Source organism: Parathielavia appendiculata (assembly GCF_033297405.1).
Source record: "Parathielavia appendiculata strain CBS 731.68 unplaced genomic scaffold N657scaffold_9, whole genome shotgun sequence".
NCBI classification, from domain to species: domain Eukaryota; kingdom Fungi; phylum Ascomycota; class Sordariomycetes; order Sordariales; family Chaetomiaceae; genus Parathielavia; species Parathielavia appendiculata.
Genome location: NW_026944228.1, coordinates 663,026 through 685,972, shown reverse-complemented (window position 1 = coordinate 685,972; position 22,947 = coordinate 663,026). Strand labels below are relative to the sequence as shown.

General features: G+C 56.4%; 12 protein-coding genes across 12 annotated transcripts; 5 read left to right on the top strand and 7 right to left on the bottom strand.

Annotated features, from left to right (window-relative positions):
* Nucleotides 1-435: 435 nt before the first annotated feature.
* On the bottom strand, nucleotides 436-1,164 carry N657DRAFT_531667 (uncharacterized protein; the record flags this gene model as incomplete). The annotated part of the gene is made up of 2 exons (XM_062787729.1): nucleotides 436-1,052; nucleotides 1,128-1,164. Coding segments are annotated over 2 exons (654 nt in total), but the record flags the coding sequence as incomplete, so codon positions are not given.
* Nucleotides 1,165-2,210: 1,046 nt separating this feature from the next.
* On the top strand, nucleotides 2,211-4,283 carry N657DRAFT_576361 (neutral/alkaline non-lysosomal ceramidase; the record flags this gene model as incomplete). Its single annotated transcript, XM_062789169.1, has 1 exon — nucleotides 2,211-4,283. The coding sequence occupies one exon, from the start codon at nucleotides 2,211-2,213 to the stop codon at nucleotides 4,281-4,283; it is 2,073 nt and encodes a 690-aa protein (XP_062646131.1).
* Nucleotides 4,284-4,406: 123 nt separating this feature from the next.
* On the bottom strand, nucleotides 4,407-5,097 carry N657DRAFT_720882 (uncharacterized protein). Its single transcript, XM_062797513.1, has 2 exons — nucleotides 4,736-5,097; nucleotides 4,407-4,514 (listed from the first exon to the last, which is right to left on the bottom strand). Exon 1 carries the CDS (start codon nucleotides 4,972-4,974, stop codon nucleotides 4,801-4,803), a length of 174 nt encoding a protein of 57 aa, XP_062646130.1. The 5' UTR covers nucleotides 4,975-5,097; the 3' UTR covers nucleotides 4,407-4,514; nucleotides 4,736-4,800.
* Nucleotides 5,098-8,349: 3,252 nt separating this feature from the next.
* Nucleotides 8,350-9,214, bottom strand: N657DRAFT_647047 (uncharacterized protein). Its single transcript, XM_062793243.1, has 2 exons — nucleotides 8,555-9,214; nucleotides 8,350-8,499 (listed from the first exon to the last, which is right to left on the bottom strand). The coding sequence occupies exons 1-2, from the start codon at nucleotides 8,971-8,973 to the stop codon at nucleotides 8,487-8,489; spliced, it is 432 nt and encodes a 143-aa protein (XP_062646129.1). The 5' UTR covers nucleotides 8,974-9,214; the 3' UTR covers nucleotides 8,350-8,486.
* N657DRAFT_500735 (uncharacterized protein) lies at nucleotides 9,088-9,518 on the bottom strand. Its single transcript, XM_062787675.1, has one exon. The coding sequence runs from the start codon at nucleotides 9,419-9,421 to the stop codon at nucleotides 9,203-9,205; it is 219 nt and encodes a 72-aa protein (XP_062646128.1). The 5' UTR covers nucleotides 9,422-9,518; the 3' UTR covers nucleotides 9,088-9,202.
* Nucleotides 9,519-9,554: 36 nt separating this feature from the next.
* Nucleotides 9,555-11,334, top strand: N657DRAFT_621725 (galactose oxidase; the record flags this gene model as incomplete). Its single annotated transcript, XM_062790630.1, has 2 exons — nucleotides 9,555-9,939; nucleotides 10,081-11,334. The coding sequence occupies exons 1-2, from the start codon at nucleotides 9,616-9,618 to the stop codon at nucleotides 11,332-11,334; spliced, it is 1,578 nt and encodes a 525-aa protein (XP_062646127.1). The 5' UTR covers nucleotides 9,555-9,615.
* A 150-nt stretch (nucleotides 11,335-11,484) lies between these two features.
* N657DRAFT_647046 (uncharacterized protein) lies at nucleotides 11,485-12,639 on the bottom strand. The gene is made up of 3 exons (XM_062793242.1): nucleotides 12,447-12,639; nucleotides 12,080-12,370; nucleotides 11,485-12,010 (listed from the first exon to the last, which is right to left on the bottom strand). Exons 1-3 carry the CDS (start codon nucleotides 12,576-12,578, stop codon nucleotides 11,645-11,647), a joined length of 789 nt encoding a protein of 262 aa, XP_062646126.1. The 5' UTR covers nucleotides 12,579-12,639; the 3' UTR covers nucleotides 11,485-11,644.
* Nucleotides 12,640-13,815: 1,176 nt separating this feature from the next.
* Nucleotides 13,816-15,079, top strand: N657DRAFT_500556 (lytic polysaccharide monooxygenase). Its single transcript, XM_062787673.1, has 3 exons — nucleotides 13,816-13,978; nucleotides 14,039-14,343; nucleotides 14,400-15,079. The coding sequence occupies exons 1-3, from the start codon at nucleotides 13,913-13,915 to the stop codon at nucleotides 14,767-14,769; spliced, it is 741 nt and encodes a 246-aa protein (XP_062646125.1). The 5' UTR covers nucleotides 13,816-13,912; the 3' UTR covers nucleotides 14,770-15,079.
* A 170-nt stretch (nucleotides 15,080-15,249) lies between these two features.
* On the top strand, nucleotides 15,250-15,816 carry N657DRAFT_500547 (uncharacterized protein). The gene is made up of 2 exons (XM_062787672.1): nucleotides 15,250-15,718; nucleotides 15,801-15,816. The coding sequence occupies exon 1, from the start codon at nucleotides 15,390-15,392 to the stop codon at nucleotides 15,675-15,677; it is 288 nt and encodes a 95-aa protein (XP_062646124.1). The 5' UTR covers nucleotides 15,250-15,389; the 3' UTR covers nucleotides 15,678-15,718; nucleotides 15,801-15,816.
* Nucleotides 15,740-16,717, bottom strand: N657DRAFT_647043 (uncharacterized protein). Its single transcript, XM_062793241.1, has one exon. The coding sequence runs from the start codon at nucleotides 16,438-16,440 to the stop codon at nucleotides 15,874-15,876; it is 567 nt and encodes a 188-aa protein (XP_062646123.1). The 5' UTR covers nucleotides 16,441-16,717; the 3' UTR covers nucleotides 15,740-15,873.
* Nucleotides 16,718-17,432: 715 nt separating this feature from the next.
* N657DRAFT_576175 (uncharacterized protein) lies at nucleotides 17,433-18,665 on the bottom strand (the record flags this gene model as incomplete). The annotated part of the gene is made up of 3 exons (XM_062789156.1): nucleotides 17,433-17,480; nucleotides 17,558-18,582; nucleotides 18,644-18,665. The coding sequence occupies 3 exons, from the start codon at nucleotides 18,663-18,665 to the stop codon at nucleotides 17,433-17,435; spliced, it is 1,095 nt and encodes a 364-aa protein (XP_062646122.1).
* Nucleotides 18,666-19,463: 798 nt separating this feature from the next.
* Nucleotides 19,464-21,715, top strand: N657DRAFT_657189 (E1-like protein-activating; the record flags this gene model as incomplete). Its single annotated transcript, XM_062794781.1, has 4 exons — nucleotides 19,464-19,663; nucleotides 19,717-19,825; nucleotides 19,876-21,180; nucleotides 21,233-21,715. 4 exons carry the CDS (start codon nucleotides 19,464-19,466, stop codon nucleotides 21,713-21,715), a joined length of 2,097 nt encoding a protein of 698 aa, XP_062646121.1.
* Nucleotides 21,716-22,947: the final 1,232 nt, after the last annotated feature.

Sequence of the window (22,947 nt, the reverse complement as noted above, 5' to 3'; positions counted from 1 at the left end):
TTGTCAGCCTCGAAACGAAAAGAGAGATTCGGTACAGGGATCCGGTGTCAAGGTCAGGACGGCATCTACAGAGCCTCAAACTCGATTTTGTGGAAACCTTACCCCTACTGTCATCATCAACTTGAAATGTACCAGTAGCAGGGTACAAACAATCATTTTATCTCCATTATGAAATGCCCGTTTTACAGATTGCGCTCTGTTTCCTTCAGTTAACCTCTTCCTTTACGATGCTTTCGCACCCATAGCTCACTCATGTCATAGCACAATTGCCCTGGTATCTTACCCCCTTTCTCCATCGCCACCTCCCTATCCACCAATGCTTACCTTCCATCACTGTCACTATCACTACGAAGGTTTCTCCCCCTATTTCCCTCCATCCCTCTCCACCCATTCATCCACCCATCCTATCGGTCTTCACTGCCCCGCAACAGCAACCCGCCTCCTCTCCGCCAAAACCTCCCGCCGCAACCCCTCCGCCGCAGCCTCCGTCTCCAGCACCCTCCCGACGCCCCTCTTCCAGGCCTCCTCGAGCGACGCCATCTCGGGCCCCGCCTGCGCCTGCGTCTCCTTGCGCTGCAGCGTGAGCAGGTCGATCTCGCGCCTCGTCTCGGCCAGTTCCTTCTCGAGCGCCTTCAGCTCCCCTTCCAGGTAGTAGTTTCCCACGAGCCAGGCGTTCTTGCCGTACGTGTCGAGCAGCGCGAGGTGGGCGCGGCGCGACGAGATGTAGGTCTGCGCCGTGTAGGCGCGGGTGAGGGTCTGTTGGAGGAGGGTGGTTGCTTCGGAAGGGGGGAGGGTCGAAAGGGTGGTCGGGGAGGGTGGATCCGGCGCTTCGTAGCGGGAAAAGTCGAGCGCGGCGAGCTTGGCTTTGGAGGGGTCGGAAGAGGAGGCTAGGCGGGAGAGCTCGGCTGTGAGAAGCGGGGTGAGGAAGGGGGTCGCGGTCGGTGGTGGCGGGAGGAGGGCGTGGTGAGGGTCGTCGGGGACGAGGGAGCGTTCCTGTGCAATGAGCGCTTCGGCGATGGCGCGTTCGGACGGGGTTGGGTCTAGGTCGATGTCTGGTGGTGTGGGTTTGGTGGTTAGTGCCTTCGGTATGTTTGGTGGGAGGGGCGGTGTTGCAACGGCTAGCTTACATGGGAGCGACTCGTGGACCGCGGTAATGGATGGCATGGTGCGGGTTGCGCGGCAGGCCTGATGCTTGTGTCTGGGTAGTTAAGAAGAAATTCTTTGAAGGAGACTGAAAGCCTGGTTACGGGACTGGATATTGCGATGCGATGCAGGTGGATGACTGTCAATCTGCTGTGTGGAGCTGGCTCTGGATTTCAGAGGCACCGTTAAGGTTGAAGCCAGTGGAAATTCTGGTCCCCACTTTGATCGAGCCACCCTTGGCGTTAGGTTAGCCATCTATTGAGCACACTTGGGCTTGATGCTTTCTCCTAGTCAAGAAGACCACACAGTAAAAATGCAGACGTAAGTGTCGAACATCTTCAAACAATACAGGTCATTTACGCAGTGCCTTGCAATTAGTGAAACGGTACCAGTGTCGTCTGATGACTACACCCATGACAAACGAGGAGTCGGACAAAATGCTTGGCGGTGGGTCGCCCGCATTCATCTGTCGAATCGAACAAAGTCCATTCCCAATGCCGGCTGCCAAGTCCTCGTGCCGTGTGCATCTCAAAGCCCAATTTCAAGCTTGTGAAGGCAAGGCACATGGCCACACAGTGCAGTCAAGACTAATACAGCTAGCCAACGCGCGTCGTCCCCGACAATGATAAAGTGAATATATCTTCCTCTCTTCATCTTTCGTGCCCTTTTTTAGCCGACGGTTTTCCACCTTGGCCATTACTTTACCCGCAGGGATGGAGTCCGAGAATGGCGATGCGACAAAGCAGCCAAAGTTCGAGGGCACTGAGCCCGAGGACTGGCAGGTCCAGGCTGGCTCATGCCAGGGCTTGCAAGTGATCCCGCAAACAGGACGAAGCTACCGGAAGACTGTTCCCCGTCCATCTTTTCTTCTCTGTTCCGCGATCCTGACTTTGGCGCTCCTAGCGCCTTTCATGCTCGGAATAGTCCCATTCCGTGATTCGTGGAACTGGTCTCTTCACTGGCCACATGCCGTCGGGAAGCCAGACCAGCCGCCGCATTTTGGCGACCGTTACCTCCTGGGGGTTGGCAAGGCGGATATCACAGGTCCCGTAGTCGAAATCAACTTGATGGGCTACGCCGATCCCAAGCAGGTTGGCACTGGTCTGCGACAAAGACTCTACTCGAGGGCTTTCATCGTGGGAGATGTTGATGATCCGAGAAGCCGATTCGTCTATCTAGTGCTAGACACGCAGTCGGGCGACACCGCTGTGCGGTACGGCATCCTCCAGGGCCTCGCAGAGCTGGGACCCTCCTACGAGGTCTACAATCAGCACAACGTTGCAGTGACCGGCACCCATTCGCATGCTGGGCCGGCGGGGTGGCTGAACTACTTGCTGCCGCAAATCACAAGCAAGGGGTTCGACTCTCAGGGTTACCGCGCTATTGTGGACGGTGCGCTTCTGTCTATCCGCCGTGCCCATGAGAGCCTTCAGCCCGGATATCTGAGCGTCGGCACCACCAAGGTTCGCGGTGCCAACATCAACCGCAGCTTACTCGCCTACCTTGCCAATCCGGAAAAGGAACGCGCCCAGTACAACGTCAGCGCTGACGATGATGGGTCTGTGGAGAAGGATCTAACCTTACTCAAGTTTCAGCGCGCCTCGGATCTAAGGAATATCGGTGTCCTAACCTGGTTCCCGACCCACGGCACTTCTCTGCTGGGCAACAACACCTTGGTGGCCGGAGACAACAAGGGAGTTGCCGCTTATCTCTTCGAAAAGAGCGTCTTAGGGGACGCTACAGCCGCCGATAACTTTGTTGCTGGGTTCTCCCAAGCCAACGTCGGCGATACCAGCCCCAATATCTTGGGGGCGTGGTGCGAGGATGGCTCGGGCCAGATGTGTAGCTTCGAGAACAGCACTTGCAGTGACGGCAAGTCGCAGTTCTGTCATGCTCGCGGACCGTTCTTCAGGGTACAAGACAACGGTGCAACCTCCTGTTTCGAAGTTGGGAAGCGGCAATTTGAGCCTGCCCGAACACTCTACACTCAGATGCAATCACTTGCGGAATCTGTCCGAGGACCGGTCAAAGCATTTCACACCTTCCACAACATGTCTGGTTTCTCATTCCTGTTGCCCAACGGCTCCGAGGCTCGCACATGCCCAGCCGCACTTGGATATTCGTTCGCCGCAGGGACCTCAGACGGGCCTGGAGCATTCGACTTCACCCAGCACTCCGGAAACGAAAGCACAACATCCCCAGTCTGGAAAGTTGTCTCGCGTCTCATAAAGGATGCAACACCCGAGCAGCGCGCATGCCACAGCCCCAAGCCCATCCTCCTAGACGTCGGCGAACTCCACAGCCCCTACGACTGGACGCCCAACGTCGTCGACGTGCAAGCATTCCGCGTCGGCCAGCTGGTGATTATCGTCAGCCCCGGCGAAGCAACCACAATGGCCGGCAGGCGGTGGAAAAACGCCGTTAGGGGCGCATCCGCAGCCCTGCTCAGCACCGAACCACGCCCTGCTGGCGCTACCGCAACCCCCTCTCCGGTCGTCGTCCTCGGCGGGCCCGCAAACAGCTACACGCACTACATCACCACCGAGGAGGAATACGCCGTCCAGCGCTACGAGGGCGCATCCACGCTGTACGGCCCGCATACGCTCGCCGCCTACATCAACGTGACGCTGTCGTTCCTGCGGTACCTGGGCGCCGGGGCGCCGCTGCCTCCGCCGCACGAACAGGTCGGCCTGTTCCCGCCCGACAACTCGAACCAGTCACTCTCGTTTATCCCGGGCGTCATACGAGACGGGACGCCGCTGTGGAAGCGGTTCGGGGAGGTCGTGGCGGATGTGGAGAGGGTTTATCGCAAGGGTCAGCGGGTGAGGGCCGTCTTTGTCGGGGCGAATCCGAGGAACAATCTCCGCCTGGAGGACACGTACGCCGCGGTGGAAAGGTTGTCGCTGCTCAAGGGGGAGCAGGCGTGGACGAGGGTCAGGGACGACGGGGACTGGTCTCTTGTGTTCCACTGGCGGAGGACGAGCGAGATTATGGGGAGCAGCGAGGTGGAGATTGTGTGGGAGACGGAGGAGTCGGCGGTGCCGGGAGTGTATCGAATTCGGTACTACGGGGATGCGAAGAGCCTGGGAGGGGATATAACGGCTATTGAGGGGGTGAGTTCTGCGTTTAGTTTGATATGAGGCGTACCTGCTCTGCGCTTGAGAGACAGATCCAGCCAACACCACCAATGCTACCTTAGATAGATAGATTGGAGTGGTTACTCAACTTCGGCCCGTAGTCCATCGCCGCAACAAAGCTGCTTCAAGCTGCTTCACCACCTTATCATGTCCTTGCTGCGAAGCGATGTCGAGCACTGCTTGCCCTTGCCGAGTCTTAGCGTCCAAATCAACCCCGTCTGTACGAAGGAACAGCTACATCGTCTTGATATACCAGCCGGAATAACACCCCCGGGAAGCCTCATGGAGCGGTGTCCACCCATCCTTATCCCTAGTATTCAAATCAACCCTTCTGTACGAAGGAACTGCTCTACCACCTCATCACGGCCTTTCAGGGAAGCCCAATGGAGCGGTATAACCCATTTTCATATTTAGTAATCTAGCTCAACCCCTTCCGTGAGAAGCAGCCGCTCCACCACCTCAACATGACCGCCCATTGAAGTCCGATGAAGCGGTGTCCACCCAGCCTTATTCTTAACGTTCAAATCAAGCCTGTCTGTGCTGAGAAGCAGCTCCCTACCCTGTCATGGCCATATTCGGTAGCTGGATGAAGCAAGGTGTCCCCATACTCATCTGCGGTGGTGACATCGACCCCGTCCTCGAGAAGCCGCTTTAGCGACCGGTGATTGCCCAGAGTGCAAGCGCTGGAAAGCATCCGCTGAGGGTCGCGCTTCTCAAGTTCGCTTCAGCCCCGAGCTTCTTTCTCAGCATGCAATCGGCATCGCTCCAGTTCCGTGAGCATGATGTTCTGTAGTGATGGCCAGACCGTTGATAGCGTCGATTATTCGCTGCATGGTCGGTGTCGCTTTGATATCGTAGGCGTTTTGGTAGATGATGTTGTGCTGTACCTTGGACCCAGGCTTGCGTCACCACCGTGCCCACCTGAATGACTTTCCACTCTCAGTGGACCGAAAATCTTGGTCGAAGCAAGTTCTCCCTCAATGGATTCGACATATTTTGGGAGAGGTCTTTCCACTCAAACCACCACTTGCCACGACTTGTATCCGTAGTTCTCCCAGGCCCAATGCTGAACGTTGCCATCTTGATATTGGCTGATCCATCGCCCGTCGCCATGTCCCTGAATGTCCCGGTTTCTGCCATGGGCAGCAGAGCATGAAGTATCAGTGACGGTCCCAAAAGGTATGTGACAGCGTGAAGATTTCGTTGATGTGCTGTGCACCTTCTGAAATGTCGCGGGGGAAGAACAGTCCTATGCGTACACCAGCAGGGTCGCCCATATTAGGGTGGTTGTAGATCTTCCGGGCCGATTGTTGGTTTCAGCAACCCATTTCGCAAACTCGGAGGTTGCTGCCATTTCGTTCCGTTTTATCTCCAGCGACTTATATCGCTTCGATCGGCTTTGAATGACACACTTGATGTTCCCGTCCTTCAGTGACTTTTTCGCAGCTTTCTTTTGTGCCCTCCGCTAGATCCTTGAACAGTTTTTGCATCTGGTCCTTTTTATACTCCTCTAGAAACTCATCAACTTGTCGTTGACAATGACTGGAATCGGAAGTTGAAGTTATGGTGGACGCTGGCTGAGAATAGCATACAGCGGGAATACAGAGAGTTCAGCATCCGCGATTGCTCTGTGCAATTCGCATTTCCACGAGTTGGGCATCCTCTTTGGCTACGAGGAACGGGCACGGCTCGAATAGATTGGAGTAAGGGATATGGTGGGGTGCAACGCTTTCTCACTGGGCACTGGAGTCGGTGATGGTTGTAGAGAGGCTCTGTGGTGGAAGCATGAGGCCATACAACCATCTTACACGGTTCCAGTGGCTAGCGAATTGTTTAAATGAGTTAGCGATATACAGTCATAGCCCCAGCAAGAAGGTAAGCTGGCAGAAAGACAACAAGGCAGCATTGCCGGCGCCTTTGCCGGCCAGGCCAGAACAATGATGTGAGCCAGGCTTCGTACTTCTACATATATACTTGAGCATCAGCATAATTTCAAAGCAACCAGCAATGTGCCCGCATCAATAGTTGTCACAACACGGCCGGTTCCGGGCTAAGCATCAGCAATTGCGAACCGAAAACAATCCCCTGAGCCCGGAGCGGGCCAAGACCTCGATGGAAATCGCTCAGTACCAGTGCCAACAATGGAGAACAATGGTGTTATCCGAACGCTGACACTGTACCCCGGAAGGCAGGATGATCCCTTGAAAGGAGTGCTTGAGGCCGTTCCGATCGAGTTCGCGGGAAGCTACGAGGCATTATCATACGTTTGGGCTGAGCCAGGGCCACCAGTGGCACCAGACAGCGGACACGAAATTCTTATTCGCAACGGCCCATGAAGAAGCACTGTTGGTCCTTCGGGGGGCCTCAATCGTTGCCGCCCTGCGTTGCCTGCGTCTTCCTGACCCGCCGCGCAGAATTTGGATTGATCAGTGCTGTACAAACCAGGAGGACCCCGTGGAGAGAAGCCAGCAGGTGCATTTCATGAACAGAATCTACCGATATGCGGCTCATATTCTGGTCTGACTCGGGTTGGATGCGGAAAAGGTGGCTGCATCAGCTTTTGGTTTGGTCCGCGAGCTCGACGAAGGCCTCAAGAGTCATCCCGCGGACAGCCCCATGTCTCATTCCAAACACAGCACAGCTCGAGATGCACATCAGGAACAACCAGAAGGCTCTTCAGGCCTTGACGGACCGCGCATGGGTAAGTCAGAGAACATGGCCACTATTTCAGCCCAGCCCAGACTTGAAAGCACATTGGAAACTGAAATGCAGACAGTTCAAACGCGGATGGGTCGTGCAGGAAATCATGACAACACACCAGCAGCTATGCACTGGGAAGACAAGACGATCGACTGGCACACTTTGGCGAGCGTGTGCGAGAGACTAGAGAGCCATCACCATCTCCGCAGCGCCTTGAGTATCAACATATAGGACATCTCGTTTCTAGACCGGCGATTCATAGAGCCCAAGCTTCAGCTTCGTAGACGAGCTCCAGCAAGCACGTCTCTCAACGTCAGCGACGATAGGGATCGTGTCTTTGCCTTTCTTGGCCACTTCTCCGTCAATCATCTGGGATGCGGGCCCCTGCGACTACGGCGGATTGCACAAAGACGGTCGAGCAGACGCATACTGATGTTGCGTTGCGAATACTGCGACAAAATCCTTCATGACGACTTGCATCGCGTTAGCGGAAGCACATCATTCCCCTTCTCGCCCCTGTTCAATCGAAACGACATAAGTACGGGCCTGGAGGCATAGCTCAAGGACGGGCACACGCTGCCATCTTGGGTGCCCGATTGGAGACGGTCCGAGGGCAACATCTAAGCAGGGTCAATCTGTCCACACCATGCGCACAGCAATTCGGCCACAAAGATTGACATCCTGGACAAAGTTAATCCAATCCCTCTCGAGTCCATGGCGTGGAGATCGACGAAATTGAGGCCTGCTCTCGACAGCAGGCTTCTGAGGACTTCTACGCCAAGACACTACCCAATCAACTTATCACAATGCCGGAGCGGCTATGGCATGAAATCTGCAAAACGGCGCGTTTCAATCTAAACGACACATATCTAAATGGTCAGACAGCACTCTTCGCTTTTATGCAGACACTCAGTAATGGCTGCATACGAGGCACAGGACACAAGTCCATGCAATATCACGAGGTTCCAGATCAAGTCTGGCTGCAGAAGGCAGCCGCGTATGTCGTGGAGACCCTCGCGGATTCTAACGATGTACAGAGGAGGTCCGAATGGCGGTCGAGGCAACAAAATCAGAAAATGACGATGAGAAATGGAGTCGGTGGGCGACCTTCGGCTTCAGAGGGCCGCGTCTTCGCACGGCTAGGAGGGAATATTATGTGCTCGGGCCGTCGGCCTTAGAAACACAGGATATGGTCTGTGTTCTGTTCAGGTGTAAGGTGCCGTTCTGCCTCAAACCCGTGGGCAAGCGTTTCTTGCTCGTCGGCGAGTGCTACGTCCACGGACTGATGAAGGGAGAAGCGATGGGTATGCTCGCTCAGAATGGACTCCATGAGAGGGTAGTTGGGATAGTCTAAACCACCCGTATCGTAGGCTGTTATTGGATAGCATCGCAGATTGGGGTCCTTTTCGAGACCTTCATTTGCGGGTTTCTTCTCTCTAAAGTAGTCAAATGCCAACAGAACTGCGCGGTCAACCTCATCCCTCGTAAAGTCCAACTTCACGCCATCTACCTTCCTAGCCTTGAGCTCAGGTTCAGTAGCCCAGACGAAACGCTGATGCTCCTGGGGATCAAACCTCACTGCCAACGGACTCGCGCTATCCGTCCTCGGATGCACAGCGAAATTGAATTGGCACACGTTCTTCTCGTCACTGAGAGTGAAGAAATACGGATTATCAACGGGACCGCCAATGTGAGCTGTTTCAAGGCCGGCCTCCTCCCACAGCTCGCGAGCGGCGGCGTGTAGGATGGTCTCGTCGTCGTCGTCGCAAGCGCCACCGGGAGGCTCCCATTTGTCGGGGTCCTCGTCGCTAGACGCGCGCTGGAGAAGGAGGACGCCGGGGTTGGATGGATCTGTGGTGTCGAGCACGAGCGAGCTTGCCGCGATGTAGCCGAAGGACGCTCCCGGGCGAGCCGTAAGATAGGATCCCTTGGAGACGGAAAACTCGGCGACAGAGGGGTCGTAACTGAAGCTGCGTACTGGGCGATCTACCATTGTTGAAGAGTGAAGACTGCAACTCTGCAAAAATTGCTTCCTCGAATGAAATGCGAGTTTTGGGAATTGCAAGCCGATTTGGGTGGTGCTCTTTTGGCAGCCGGAGAGTGGGTGCTTTTGAGAGGAGCGACATGCGCTCAATCTGTTAGTCACTTCATTCAACCTACCGCAGCGAGGTTCTACACATATACTCCGGGCTTTCTTTGTGGCCGCCTGTCAACCTTGCTTGCTAAGTAGGTAGGTAGCTACATGGCTTGGAAAGTCGGAAGGAGAGGAGAAGCGGGACGGATTTGGGCCTAGTAAAGCTACCCCACCCATGACGCAACAGCTCCGGAAACAGGCCACTTGCCCTGCCTCGACACAGCTCTGCTGCACTTGAGAGCGGCATACTGGCAGCATTTACGAGAGCTACATTAAGTCCTGCAAGGCCGCAACTCATCCGTTTCATCCGACGAAGCTGGGAGTGCCGTGTCAGTTAGCTTGAAGCAACTAGACATCGCGGGGCAGCTGCAACCGAGCCTCGAGCCGTCGATTTCGGTCCATCAGCACGAACACATTCGCTGACCTTTTGACGACTCTGCGAAACCACCAAGTTACATTGCGCTCCAGGCTTCCACTCGTAGGAAGCAAAATAATTTCGCCATGGACTCGTTTAAATTGCTCAAGCGCCGGACCACGGAGCTGTTCCACTCGCTGGAACAATCACTGCCGTCCTTGGGCAGCCACGGAAGCAACGCGATGAAAGCGACGTGGGAGAAGATCCAAGTCCCGCCGCTCCCGCGGTCCTCGCACTCGGCCGACATCGTCGCCGGCACCCTCTATATCTTTGGTGGAGAAGTCGAGCCCCGTCGTCCCGTAGACAACGACATGCATGCCATCACTCTGCCCTCGAGCGGCGCCCAGGCCGATTACTACGCCATCAAGGCCAAACCGGCCAAGCCCTCTGCTCCTACCGAGAAGCTCGCCGTCCCTCCCGTCGAGATCCGCGCGCCGACACCTGACCTGGAGGAAGGCGACCAGTCAACCGAGCCCGCCGAGACCCCCGACAGCAAGAACCTGTCCGACATCTCCCTCACCTCCCCCTCCCCGGGACCCGCCCTTGACAAGGGCAAATCCCCCGCCCGCCTCGACCTCCCCGACGTCCCCGCCCCGCGCGTCGGCCACGCCACCGCCGTAATCGGGCACAGGATCTTCATGTTTGGCGGCCGCGGCGGGCCAGACATGACAGCCCTCGACGAAGGCGGTCGCGTCTGGGTCTTCGACACGCGCACGCACCTCTGGTCCTCCCTCGACCCACTCCCCGCCGCAGCCGGCCTGCCCGACATCCCCCGCCCGGCGCCCCGAAGCTACCATTCCGCTGTAGCCATCCCGAAACCAGACACCTTCGGCTCCCGATCCGCCCCTACCCACCACCCGAGCCAAAACAAAAACAACAACTCAGCCGAGGCCTGGCGCGATTGGGCCCTTGGCGCCAACCGCGGAACAGCCGAGCTCGGCACCCCGCAGCGACCAATTGTCGGTGTGCTCGCCGAGCGCGCAACTGACGCAGACAGCGACGGCTACGGCACCTTCATCATCCACGGCGGCTGCCTCTCGGGCAGCCCCGCGCGCGCGTCTGACGTGTGGGCGTTTGACGTGCGCTCGCGGGTCTGGCAGCGCCTGCCCGACGCCCCCGGCGCTCCGCGCGGCGGCACGGCGCTGGCGCTCAGTCGCGGCCGGCTGTACCGGTTTGGGGGGTTCAATGGCGAGACGCAGGAAGGGGGCCAGCTGGATTTCCTTGAGTTGGGGGTCGACATGTTTGATGACCAGGTCATTGGCGGCGTGGAGGCGGTGCTGTGCGCGAGAGGGGGTGGTTGGAAGAGCGTCTTGTTCGGCAAGGAGGATGTTGGGTACAAGGAGGTCGACCCCGCGGCCAAGCCGCTTGATTTACATGATACTGAGGAATGGCCCGGGAACCGGAGCGTGTGCGGGCTGGAGGCGGTCACGGTTGGCGGCGGGCGCGAGTATCTGGTGCTGATGTTTGGGGAGCGCGAGGCGTCCGGGGTGGGGCACGCAGGCGCGGGCAGGTTCTGGGACGACGTGTGGGCTTTCCAGGTGCCCGCCCAGGGCATGTCGCTGGCGAGCGTCGCCGATACGGCGTTTTCGGTCGTCGGCAAGAAGAGTGGCGAGGGGAGCTGGACGAGAGTGCAGATGGGACCGCACGATGACGAGGACGATGCGTCGGCGGAGGGGCCCGGGCCGAGGGGATGGACTGCCACGGCCCCGATGGGGGAGCTTGAGGAGAATGGAATTGTCGTTTTCGGTGGTCTGAATGAGGGCAACCAGCGGCTGGGGGATGGCTGGATTCTGAGACTTGGCTGATCGTCCGGGCCAAAGTCTGCTGACTACGCCTGATGTGGTCCGTTTGGCGGAAGAAGTATGTTGGGTAATATGGTTGGACGGCGGAGGATCCCGAACGGTTCTTTGATTTGTTGACGGTACGAAGCTGGTGATAAGAGTACATGTCGATTATGAAGTTTGTGGCAACCTGCTTGAGTTTCCGAAAATTAGTTCCGAGTAAGTAAGATTCGGTCCGTTACACATATAACCTTGCTCATGGTCATTTGCAGAATACACAGATGGCTATGTTTTGTACACCCGTCTATCAGCCCCTCGCCCTAGTATCATTAGTCTACAAATCGTCCCTTGTCTTCTCAATCCCCCACGGCTCGCTGGTCAGACTCGTAATGCCTGCGCTATTCTCGCACGTGTGCCTCCCGCTCAGCGGGCCCGGCTTGGGCACCTTGTCGGCCTTGCTCACGTCCAGCACGCTCTCCTTGAGCGCCGTCAGCAGCGATTTGATGCTCTCTGGCGTCAGGTCCTCGTAGTAGTCGTCGTTGATCTGCACCATGGGCGCATTGACGCACGCGCCCAGACACTCGACCTCGATGAAGGTGAAGAGGCCGTCCGGTGTCGTCTCCCCCTGCTTGATGCCCAGGTGCTCCTTGATCGCCTTCACGATGGCGTCGCTGCCGCAGCCGCCGAGTTGGCACGGTGTCTGTAGCCCCGGTGGGGTTAGCCCTCAATACTCGAGCTTTCATTTTCGGAACGTGCCGGAGGAGGTTACCGTTGTGCAGAGTTGGACGTGAAACTTTCCCACGGGCGTCCGGTTGTACATGGTGTAGAAGGACGCCACCTCGTAGACACGCATCGGGGGCATCTCGAGGATGCGGGCCACCTCGTTCATGACGCTGATGCTGGTAAAGCCGTGCTGCCGCTGGCCCAGGTCGAGCAGCGGCATCACGGCTGCCTTCTTGTACTGCGGAGGGTAGCGCTTGAGAATCTCGGCGATGATGGCCTCGTTCTGCTCGGTGAACTTGAAGGGGATGTCGGGGTTATTGTCGGCTGTGTTCCGGTGCTGTTGTTTTCCGGTGCATGTCCTGTCAATTTATCCCGCCTTAACGTCTTTGATGGCTGGAACAGAACCAACTCACCACCATGAGGGCGTCGCTCTGTTTCCTCGCCGAGCGCGAGAATGCGCGGGACTGGGGGCCGAGTGGCCGCGCCGCCCGGCTCGCCGACCGTACGGCCGTCCGCATTAGGAAGGGTGCCAGCTTGCTCGCCATGGCTGCGGTGATGTTGGGCAATGGCAGCGTCAATAAGGTTCGGCGTCGCAACTCCTGGGCCGCCACTGAGCGTTGTCGAGTTTCAGACCTTCGCTGATTGGGAGTTCTCAGCGCACGTTCCACCCACTCGAGAGGAGAGGTGACAATTGATGCTAGGTGATTGGCTGGCAGGACGCGATGTTGTTGGTTATGCGGGTTATTCGGTTAAGCGAGTCTCGACCTAAGCCGCTACTCGGTTACCTGAGATCGATCTTCATCTGCAACTGATCGATCTTCTTCCATACAGCGACGAACCCTCGCACGCACCGAACAAGCCAGCTGATACACTGCAATCTAGCGTAGTGCTGCCAACTCCCATAACCCGGAGAACACTCTTTTTGGTCCACCGGGCACATCCGAGCATCTCAACTCCACTACCGTAGATCATCAGCCCGCTGCAACCCATTCAGGGTTTACCAGCTACGTTCATGTTCCAGTTTGGTTGTGTCCCAGCTTATGGGGCCTCAATCTCGAGTACCACTACTCGCATACGATTTTAATCCGCTTCTTGATGTCTTAAAACATCGACATGACTTTCACGGCTTCACATTCCGGGTTCTTATGTCGCCCTCACCTATCTTCCATCTATCGCGGCCTCCGAGACCCGTTCGCTTGCTCTCCAGGTTCCGGCCTTTGCTGTGTTCAGTACTTCCCCACGGCGTTGCATGATATTTCGGGGTCAGATCGTCGTCACAGCCTACCACTATCACTATCGGACTGCTGAGTGCCGTTCGTCGACCGGCTCAATTGGGAAAGCTTCCGCGTTGTCCTGTTTTCGGGCTATGATCAACTTTCCGTGGCATGGCGGTGGGATACTGCCTAAAGTGCCACCCGCAAGCGGGACCGGCATTGACGTTGGCGAGTGCCACGGCCTGCTGTCGTTCAACACATACCGCTAACGCCGGACGCAATATAAGGCGCAGTTTATCTGAATAGATTACCTCCCCATATCGACATCCGGGCCCCGCCATGCCTAACTACCGGGCCTGCAAGCCACTGTTGGCGCCTTGGACCCGGCGTTGCCCATTTGTCACCGTGGCTCACCAGATCAAGGATGCCGTCACAGTTTAATAATCGTGCCGGTCTTGACAAGCCTGGCATTGAGGGATTCGGTCGCTTCTCGGACCAACAGCCGGAATCAAAGGGTTGCTTGCCGGCTGGGCCCCTGAGGTTGCGACTTTCCCCCTACCCATCTCCATGGTCTTGGTGTATAAATACTGCTCGCATATCCATCGCTCGGGAATGGGTCAATGCAAGCCAGCTGCGTTGAAGCCTGACCTCGGTCGCAAGCCATCATGAAGTTCTCGCTGGTGCCTCTCCTGGCTTACGCTCTTTCGGTTGAGGGGCACTGCATCTTCCAGGTTTGTCCCCCGGTCCATCCAGGTCAGGATTAGGACGCCCAGTTCCTGACATGGACACAGAAAGTCACTGTCAACGGCCAGGACCAAGGCTCTCTCACAGGCCTCCGGGCGCCCAACAACAACAACCCGGTCCAGAATGTCAACAGCCAGGACATAATCTGTGGCCAGTCGGGGTCGAAGTCGCAGACCGTCATCAACGTCAAGGGCGGTGACAGGATCGGTGCCTGGTACCAGCACGTCATCGGCGGCGCTCAATTTTCCGGCGACCCAGACAACCCGATCGCCAAATCTCACAAGGGACCAATAATGGCGTACCTCGCCAAGGTTGACAATGCCGCGTCGGCGAGCCACAGCGGGCTCAAGTGGTATGCGATTTCCTACTCCAAAGGTTAGCGTGATTCGAGGCTGATTAGCTTGACAGGTTCAAGATCTGGCAGGACGGGTTTGATACAGGCAGTAGGAAGTGGGGTGTTGACAACATGATCAACAACAACGGCTGGGTCTACTTTAACCTGCCGCAGTGCATCGCTCCAGGCCATTATCTCTTGCGCGTCGAGCTTCTGGCCCTGCACTCGGCCGGCAAGCAAGGGCAAGCCCAGTTCTATACCTCGTGCGCCCAGATCAACGTCTCGAGCGGTGGCTCCTTCTCGCCATCGCAGACCGTCAGCTTCCCCGGTGCCTACACCGCCAACGACCCGGGCATCTTGGTCAGCATCTACGGCACGACGGGCCAACCCGACAACGGCGGAAAGCCTTACACGGTCCCGGGGCCGGCGCCAATTTCGTGCTGAGCGTTGATGTTAGATCTTGATTTGAACCATTCAAGGCAGAAAGGGGCGGTATTCGTTCCACTCATCGATTTGTCTCGGGGCAAAGACTCACCTGGTCTATCTTTGGACAAGCTGGTATCTAGTAGTACAGCATATCCTGGCACCAATACTATTACTGCTACGTTCAGTAGAACCAGTATATGGTGTACTATCGTACTACTCAGTGATACGCTGGTGAAACCAGCCTTCAATTGTGCTGTGGAGTCGTCGTTCCACTTCGCGCCCGCACCTCGGCGCAGAATTCCCATTCGCCTCTCAGTTTCAGGAGATGGACGGCTCCACAGGGCATGGAAGCATTGAAGCACGGTAACACCATGGAGCGCAGGCCATTATCGGGGTTCCTGGGAGTGAGTGAATAACCGGCCGCGGCTAGGGCCGTTCGCTGAGAATGTAACTGCGGTTACGTACCTTAGTAGAGACCGGAACGCCACGATGAGCACGATGCGCAAGTGGCTAGCCCAGATCAGGCGCGATAACAGGCCAAGCGCGAAGCGCGAGCGGTCTCATTTCATCAAAAGTTGATCAGTGCTCACTCATCTCACCAGCAGGGAACCCCAAGCGGGTCGAGGCCCCCACAGCAAATGTGGGCGGTCAACGATTCCAGGTTGGAAATTCGCGCAATGGGCAGAAAAAGCCTTGCAGCGCCTGCGACAAGCTTCTTGGTCCTGCCGGAGACCCAACTGGCGTTATTTTGTTTTCCGTCCTTCCCGTCGCTGTTCTGCGGATCTCTTTTCCTTCCCTCTCCAACCTCACTCGACACTGTCCCTCACACGCGCCACGTCTTGTGTTGTTCACTCTTCATCTCAACACTTCATACTCAAAATCCCAATCATATTCGGCCACAAACCCGTCTTCGCGACTCGGCATAATCGTCTTCTCTGCCCTCCCGCCTAATTTACAAAGTCAAATCGTAAGCACTTTTTCCGTAATCAATTGGTCGTTTTCGAGCGACATATTGAGCATGGTTTGCTTCAAATGCTCTCCGAGCGCAGAGCTTTCGGCTTTTGTGGCTAAGGTAATGCTTGAGCATGACGGATGCCAAGCATCCTACCCGCTTATACTCAATCATCCACTCGAGAGCCTATCGTTCCCTTCAACAATCTGAAAGCACATAGGTTCGCAGGGAGAAACCGTAGTAGTGCGAAAATGAGACGTTTTAACCGTCCAAATTGGCGCCATTAGCTGTTCTCTCAGATTATCACTCGCTAACATTACGGCCTTTTTAGTACATCTGATTCCGACTCCGCAGTCAAAATGGCCGCCATCAGCCTCCCGGTCGTCACTCGCGACTCCTTTTCTCAAATCGCCAAGCGCAGCAACTGGGCCAGCGAAAACGTCGGTCCCATGGTCGTCTTCTGCATCGTCTTCGTTGTCGCCGCCTTCCTCGTCTTCCTGTTCATCTACAAGAAGCTCCAAGCCCGCAAGGAGAAACGCCAAACCCTCGCCTAAACGAATGCGCCTCCCACCGAGAAAGCCGAGATAATGGGAGGATGTCACCGGCCAATTTGGAATGGGCGATGAAGTGATGACTTGCTGCAGGTTAGAGGGGCGCTGGGGAGACGGGGGAATCTTTGGAGGGATTCCTGACTTGCTCGGCGGCAGGGATCCCGGGGAAGGAGACGGGACTGGCATCAAGTGAGCGTGGCTTTTGTCCGGCACGATTGATCGATTTGCGACGGTACCCAACCAATCTATCCTGCAACAATTTGCAGCACCTGCAATGTTCGCTTCGCTCTGAGCAGGTGTGCAATTGCTTGACAGCCTGGAAGGGCTGCTTGCTCGCCCCTTTGGAGGGTGATGAGAAGGGGATTGGGGGACACGGCATGTCGCCTTCAAGTCGTATCTGTTTGTCGGATTTGGCGCTCAATCTCGATGACCGGGTATTTTCAACGGCATGCCGAATTTCGCCATCCTGGGTGACTCTGGCAGCTCTTTACCATACTACTTTTTTCTCCTTCTAATACTATTTGATACCTTCACTGACCTCGAACCTTCCCTTCTGCTTGATTCCGTCCCCTGTGGTATCCACCGTTTCCGATCATCGTCGGCTCTGCGTACGTAGGCCAGGGGGACAAGCCGGAGATGATGTCCTCGAAGTTGCGAAATTGGCAGGCTCCACATGGCACATCAAATCCCGCATCCCCCCCTGGCAGCTCTCCCTTGGTTTGCCAACTGTTGCCTACCTAAGCTGTGCCAAGTCATGCAAACAGCGCCAAGCGATTGATGAATCTGGGGTACATGTTGGCGAGCCTCGGCGCTTGAGGCAGCACACGACCGACGTATCGGAGGGTGGTATCTCTTGACCCCTCACACTACGGATGTATATGAAGATATACCACGAGAGTAATCCCAGATGCATTATGAATAGAAAATCAATCCGTCTTTTTTATTTGGCCGATCATAGTGATGGACGAAGACAGAAAACTTTTGCCTACATCAACAGGTTACTAATTCCAGCGACAACACGTAGGGGGGTGAAACGATGCCGACCTCATCCTGCATCATGCAGGGCAACGACAACACCGCTCCATTTCGTCCACTGGAAGCAGCGTGTCCACATAGGATGGGGATATCTGAGCTCAATTATCTAAGACGATTCAGCGCTCTTTAATACAATACCTCTCTCATGTGTACATTTCAGACTTCTCAAGGTGGATCAAACCATTGGCAGGCTGCGTTCGATTCGTTAGTTAGCGTCACACATAATCAACACAGAACGAGACCGACAATGTAAAGAAAGAGCACTCACTGGCACAAACTGCCTCAACTTCACACCAGCCTCCCTAAACACCGCCGCCGTCTCTCCATCCATGCTATACCCCTGACTGTACACCACCTCGCCAATCCCGACCTGCACAATTTTGATACTGCATGTCAGGCACGGACACGTATCGCAGTACAGCACCGCGCCCTCCCGCAGCCTCTCCCGCCCTGCCTCCAGCAGCGCGTTCTCCTCGGCGTGGATGCACAGGCACGTCGCCAGCCCGTGTCCAGACCCGTGGCCGGCGTTGCACCGGCCGCACCCACCCTCGCCGCAGTTCTGTAAGCCGCGGGGCGTGCCGTTGTAGCCCGTCGAGATGACGCGCTTGTCGCGCACCACGACGCAGCCCACGCGCCGCTTCATGCAGTTGCTGCGCTGCGCGGCGAGCGACGCGAGCGACATGAAGTATGAGTCCCACGAGGGCCGCAGGCGGTCCGGGTTGAGCAGGTCTAGCTTGCCGAGGGTCGCGTACAGGTGGGCTAGCGAGGAGGACGTGTTGAGCAGACGGACGGTCGCGCGCGAGATGAGCGGGTTGGCGCCTGTGGTGGGGTCGTAGAGGTGTGCGTCGGAGAGGGCGACGAAGGCCTCGAGGGTTTCTACTGGCGGTGCGCTGTTGCCGGATGGGAACGAAGGTGTTGAGTTGGAGTAGGGTTGGATGAGGAGGTGTTTTTGGCGGGCTTGGTAGCGCCGCCAGCGCACGGTTAGGGGCGCGTCGACGCTGATGAGGAGGAAGAAGGGACGGCGGGTGTACATGTCGAGGACGGCTTCGGACGGGATGTCGGTGGTCACCCAGCGCATGCGCCAGTGCTTGGTGACGAACTCGAGGAGGTCATCTGGCGTGGGGAAGCTGTCCTGGAGGTCTGATGAGACGCTGCTCAAGCTGCTGCTGCTCGGGGAAGCAACCCCGTCGACGACATTGGCTTCTCCACCCGAACCGGGGCCCAGGTAGAGCTGGGTGAAGCCATGGTGGTCAACCAGATAGCGCGCAATGGTACGCTTGCCTGCGCATATGCCTGGCGATTCCTTTGTCAAAATGAGCCGAACAATTAGGGTAAGCAGGAAGGGGAATATTACTGCCGCAGATTCCAATGAACATTGCTGGTCCAGTTGCTCAGATGTCTCGAAATTGCCTGCAAGAGAGTTTTCCTTTTCTCAAAGGCACTGCAGAAGATAAGAGAGAGGGCCCAAATAAGATGGGTGGAAAGAGACGCGTTCCTGCAGCCACTTTACGCGTCTGGACTTGATGCCAAGGCCCCAACGCGTGAAAGAAACCGGGGATTAGCCGGAGCCTGGAAGGGCAGCCACAGGGTTCGGACGTTAACCTTAGTGCGGGGCAGGGGAAGCCCGGAGGGGCTCCCCACCATTCCACAGGGGCGGCATCGCTGCCTTGCCATAGTCCATTGCTTACCTACACTCCTACCGACGAACTACAAACCGTGACCACCTGAGTTCCTGCATGAGTCCGGTGGCACATCCCAATCAGCCTGAGAAGAACAGCTGATCAGTGTTTGAGAACACTCACGAACCTCACCCTTGTTCTTGGTCCTCAGCATTAATCGGCTTTTAATCAAGAGTCTAGTTTGAGCTTGGATTTCCATCTTACACTGCACAAAGCAGTCCAGAGTTACCTATATGCTTACAAAGATCATCCTGTATATTCGCGGCTCTGAGGATCCCGGCCTTACGTGAGTTTCCCTCACCACTTCTGCCTCAGATACAACGAACGGGCCACGTCGTCATCACTGAATCACGGTGCAGTCCACAATCGACTTCTTAAGCTTCTTGTTCCCAGTCGCACAGCCGGGAATCACAAAAACCTTCGTTCAGCCACATATAACCACATTCTTTCATCCTGCCAGCTCAGGAATCACGCAACACCAGCCTGCCGACCACAATGGCGGCGCTCAAATTTGTGCCTTTCTCGTCAGAGATTGAGCTACCTTTCTACTCCGCTCTCTTCTCATCAAAGCTCGAGCATGACAAGCTCGATGACTCGGCGCGCCCAGTCATGGGCTTGTACGAGCCCCGCCCGGAGGCTGACGCAGCATCGAGCACGAGAATGCAGATTCTCGGAAACGCTCTCACAAGCAAGGAGTAAGCGGACCGTTGTCAGTCGTCATGTGGCTAACCCTTAACAAACAATACAGCGTCCCCGCTGGCTTGACTCGCGCTAAGGGGTACATAAAGAACGTGAACACTATTGAGGAGTTCAAGAATATTGACCAGAGAGCGATGATCAACGATGCTGGTCGTCAGGTAAGTACTTCCGTCAAACAGCCATTATGCTTTGCTCACAGGATTGTCAGATTTGGGAAGCTATACAGGATGGCACAATCTACTCAGTGCCGTCCCTCCTTTCGTCCTTTGCCATCCTTTCGTATGCAGACCTTAAAAGATACCGGTTCACCTACTGGTTCGCATTCCCTGCGCTTCGCTCGGACCCGCCATGGACGCAGACAGGCCCAGTCGGGCGCATGAGTGCGCAGGAGAGTACAGCGCTGGTTGACTCGGTTCAGACATGGCGCTACACTGTTAGCAACGAAGGAGAGCACGGATTCTTCCTCGCGAAAAAGATCCGGGCTGAGGTTGGCACCCCAAAGCCCCTCCTTGACGACCCTCCTGCCGATATTGGGTACCGATGGGAGATCGGCGGTCTTCGAGATTTCGAGACGGGCTTCTTCAGTAACGTCGACGAGCAGGACCGATATGTCGCATTCGTGGACCCCTCCAACTACCCAGATGCCCCGTCATGGCCGCTGCGCAACCTCCTCGTTCTGATCAAGCACAGGTACCGCTTGAGCAAGGTCCAGATTTTGTGCTACCGTGACACGCAGGCGAGGAGACACGAGGCTCGGAGCCTCATTTTCCTCTTGGCCACGGACCAAAACGACGAGGACGGACCAGCCAAGATGCCCAGTGTCATCGGCTGGGAAAGAGACCTCACTGGCAAACTGAGGGCGCGCGTCGCCAACCTTGCCGAGTATATGGATCCCACACGGCTGGCCGACCAGGCTGTTGACCTCAACTTGAAGCTGATGAAATGGCGATTGGCACCAAATCTCGACCTCGAGACGATCAAAAATACCAAGTGCTTGCTGCTCGGGGCAGGGACACTCGGGAGCTATGTCTCCAGGAATCTGATGGGCTGGGGCGTCCGGAAGATCACCTTTGTTGACTATGGTGCTGTCTCCTACTCCAATCCCGTGCGGCAGCCGTTGTTCCAGTTTAGCGATTGTGTTGGCGGGGGGAAGCCCAAGGCACTTCGTGCTGCTGAGGCCCTGAAAGAGATCTATCCCGGGGTTGACGCTGAAGGGCATGTCCTGCCCGTCCCAATGCTGGGTCATCCCGTTCTGGATGAGGCCAGGGTGAAGGCAGACTTCACCAAACTGAAAGAGCTTGTGGACGCACACGATGCTATTTTCCTCCTCATGGATACCCGCGAGTCGAGATGGCTGCCGACTGTTATGGGCAAAGCATCCAACAAGATCGTGATGAACGCGGCGCTCGGATTCGACACGTACGTGGTGATGCGGCATGGCGCAGAACCAGAGGAGGGCAGTGAGGAGACGCTGGGCTGCTACTTTTGTAACGACGTTGTCGTTGCGGCGGATGTAAGCGCATTTCACCACATCCCGAGTTCGTGCAAACACTGACAAGTCACAGTCCATGAAAGATCAAACCCTGGATCAGCAATGCACCGTCACGCGCCCAGGCGTTGCCGCCATCGCCTCGGCACTACTCGTTGAGATGCTCACCAGCATCCTCCAGCACCCCAAGAAGCATCACGCGCCGGCACCTGTTCCTTCGCAAGGATTGTCATCCAGGTCGAGCTATGACCGCGACCCGCCCGACCACCCCTTAGGGGTCGTGCCCCATCAGATCCGCGGCTTCCTGTCCAGCTTCCAAAACGTGGTTATCCACGGCAGGCCGTACCCGCAATGCAGCGCGTGCAGCAAGCCTGTTGTCTCGGCATACCGATCGGAGGGGTGGGAGTTTGTCAAGAAGGCGCTGGAGAGCCGAGATTATGTCGCTGAGCTCAGCGGCCTGGCTGAGGTGCAGAGGCAGGCGGAAGCGGCTGCTGCCGAGGTGGGCTGGAGTGAGGATGAGGCGCTGGGGGAGGAGGAAGGCGAGGGAGTTCTTCTTTAGCGGGGTTGGTTTGCTACGTGATTATGCGAGGTTTGGAGTTTGATATGAGGCATATTTGGAGTGGACAACTTGGGAGCTGTCCTGACTTTGACGTCGCTTTTTGAGTGGATCCGGGATGAACGTGCCTCCTAGAGTGAGGCAGATACACTTGGCCTGCTTTGAGGCGCACGAATACTGAGTAACAGAAGAAGTCAAACGAGTCCACGAGATTTCTGAGATGCGATGATTACGGCGATACAAATTAACACTCTATTTGTGATCGTGGTACTTTACGCGTCGACTTCCTCAAAGTCCGCAACATACACTTGTCCGCGGTTGCCCGGCGTCGTGATGGTTCGAGGACCGTCAAGTCGCTAGGCTCGTTTGCCGGGCTTCTCCCTCAGCTCGACATCCCCTGACCGTCGACCTGAAGTCCCAGGAGACGGACGGAGACATCAAATGGTGCTCCGAAATCGAAACCAACCACGAGCGTTGGGATCTGCTTTGTCGCAGAGCACCGGGAGGAAAGAAGGAAGAGAAGCCGAGGGCGAGAGAACAGCCTGCAGCGGGTTGGTGCCCGTGACTGGGCCGAGACGGCAGAGCAGCAGCCGGGACGTTGATGGGGGCCCTGTCGTCGGTGAAGGGGTGAGCTCGATGGCCTCTTGACCAAGAAACTCTCAGCGGGTGTGAGTTTTCTGTATCGCCGTGTCGAATATCACGATACTCGACGACGAATGAACAGAACGGGAGATTTTCGAGGGCCCACGATGTAGGAAACTGAGAGACTCGAGGGGGAAGGCCAGGGACGGACTGACCCCTGATACCTACGCAAGGCTTCCTTCCAAGACATGATCATCAAAGCGCCGCAGAAGGAAAGACAGCCTGGGCAAGCTATGACTTCATTGCCAAAGAGAAAAAACCAAGAAAGAGAAAGAAAAAACGGGAAGAGAAGAAGGAGAATAAGACGAGAAGAAAAATCTCAATGTTTTCTATCGCTGTAGAATATCTGGAGCGTCTTGTTTTCTTGACCAAGTTCACTACCTTAGTAGTCACGGATTACTCCGACGAGAACTGCCGAGCCGTAGAAAGCGGTAAGGAGCGGCAGGATTTTCCAGCACAACCCCATTTATTTTCCTGAGTCTCCCGACCAGCACAATTTCCCCATCCATTCCCAGCCAACACCTCCTAGCCGACCAACGAAATGGCCCAAGGCGCCGTGAAAAAGACGCCGAAACCCAACCCGGGCGCTAAGG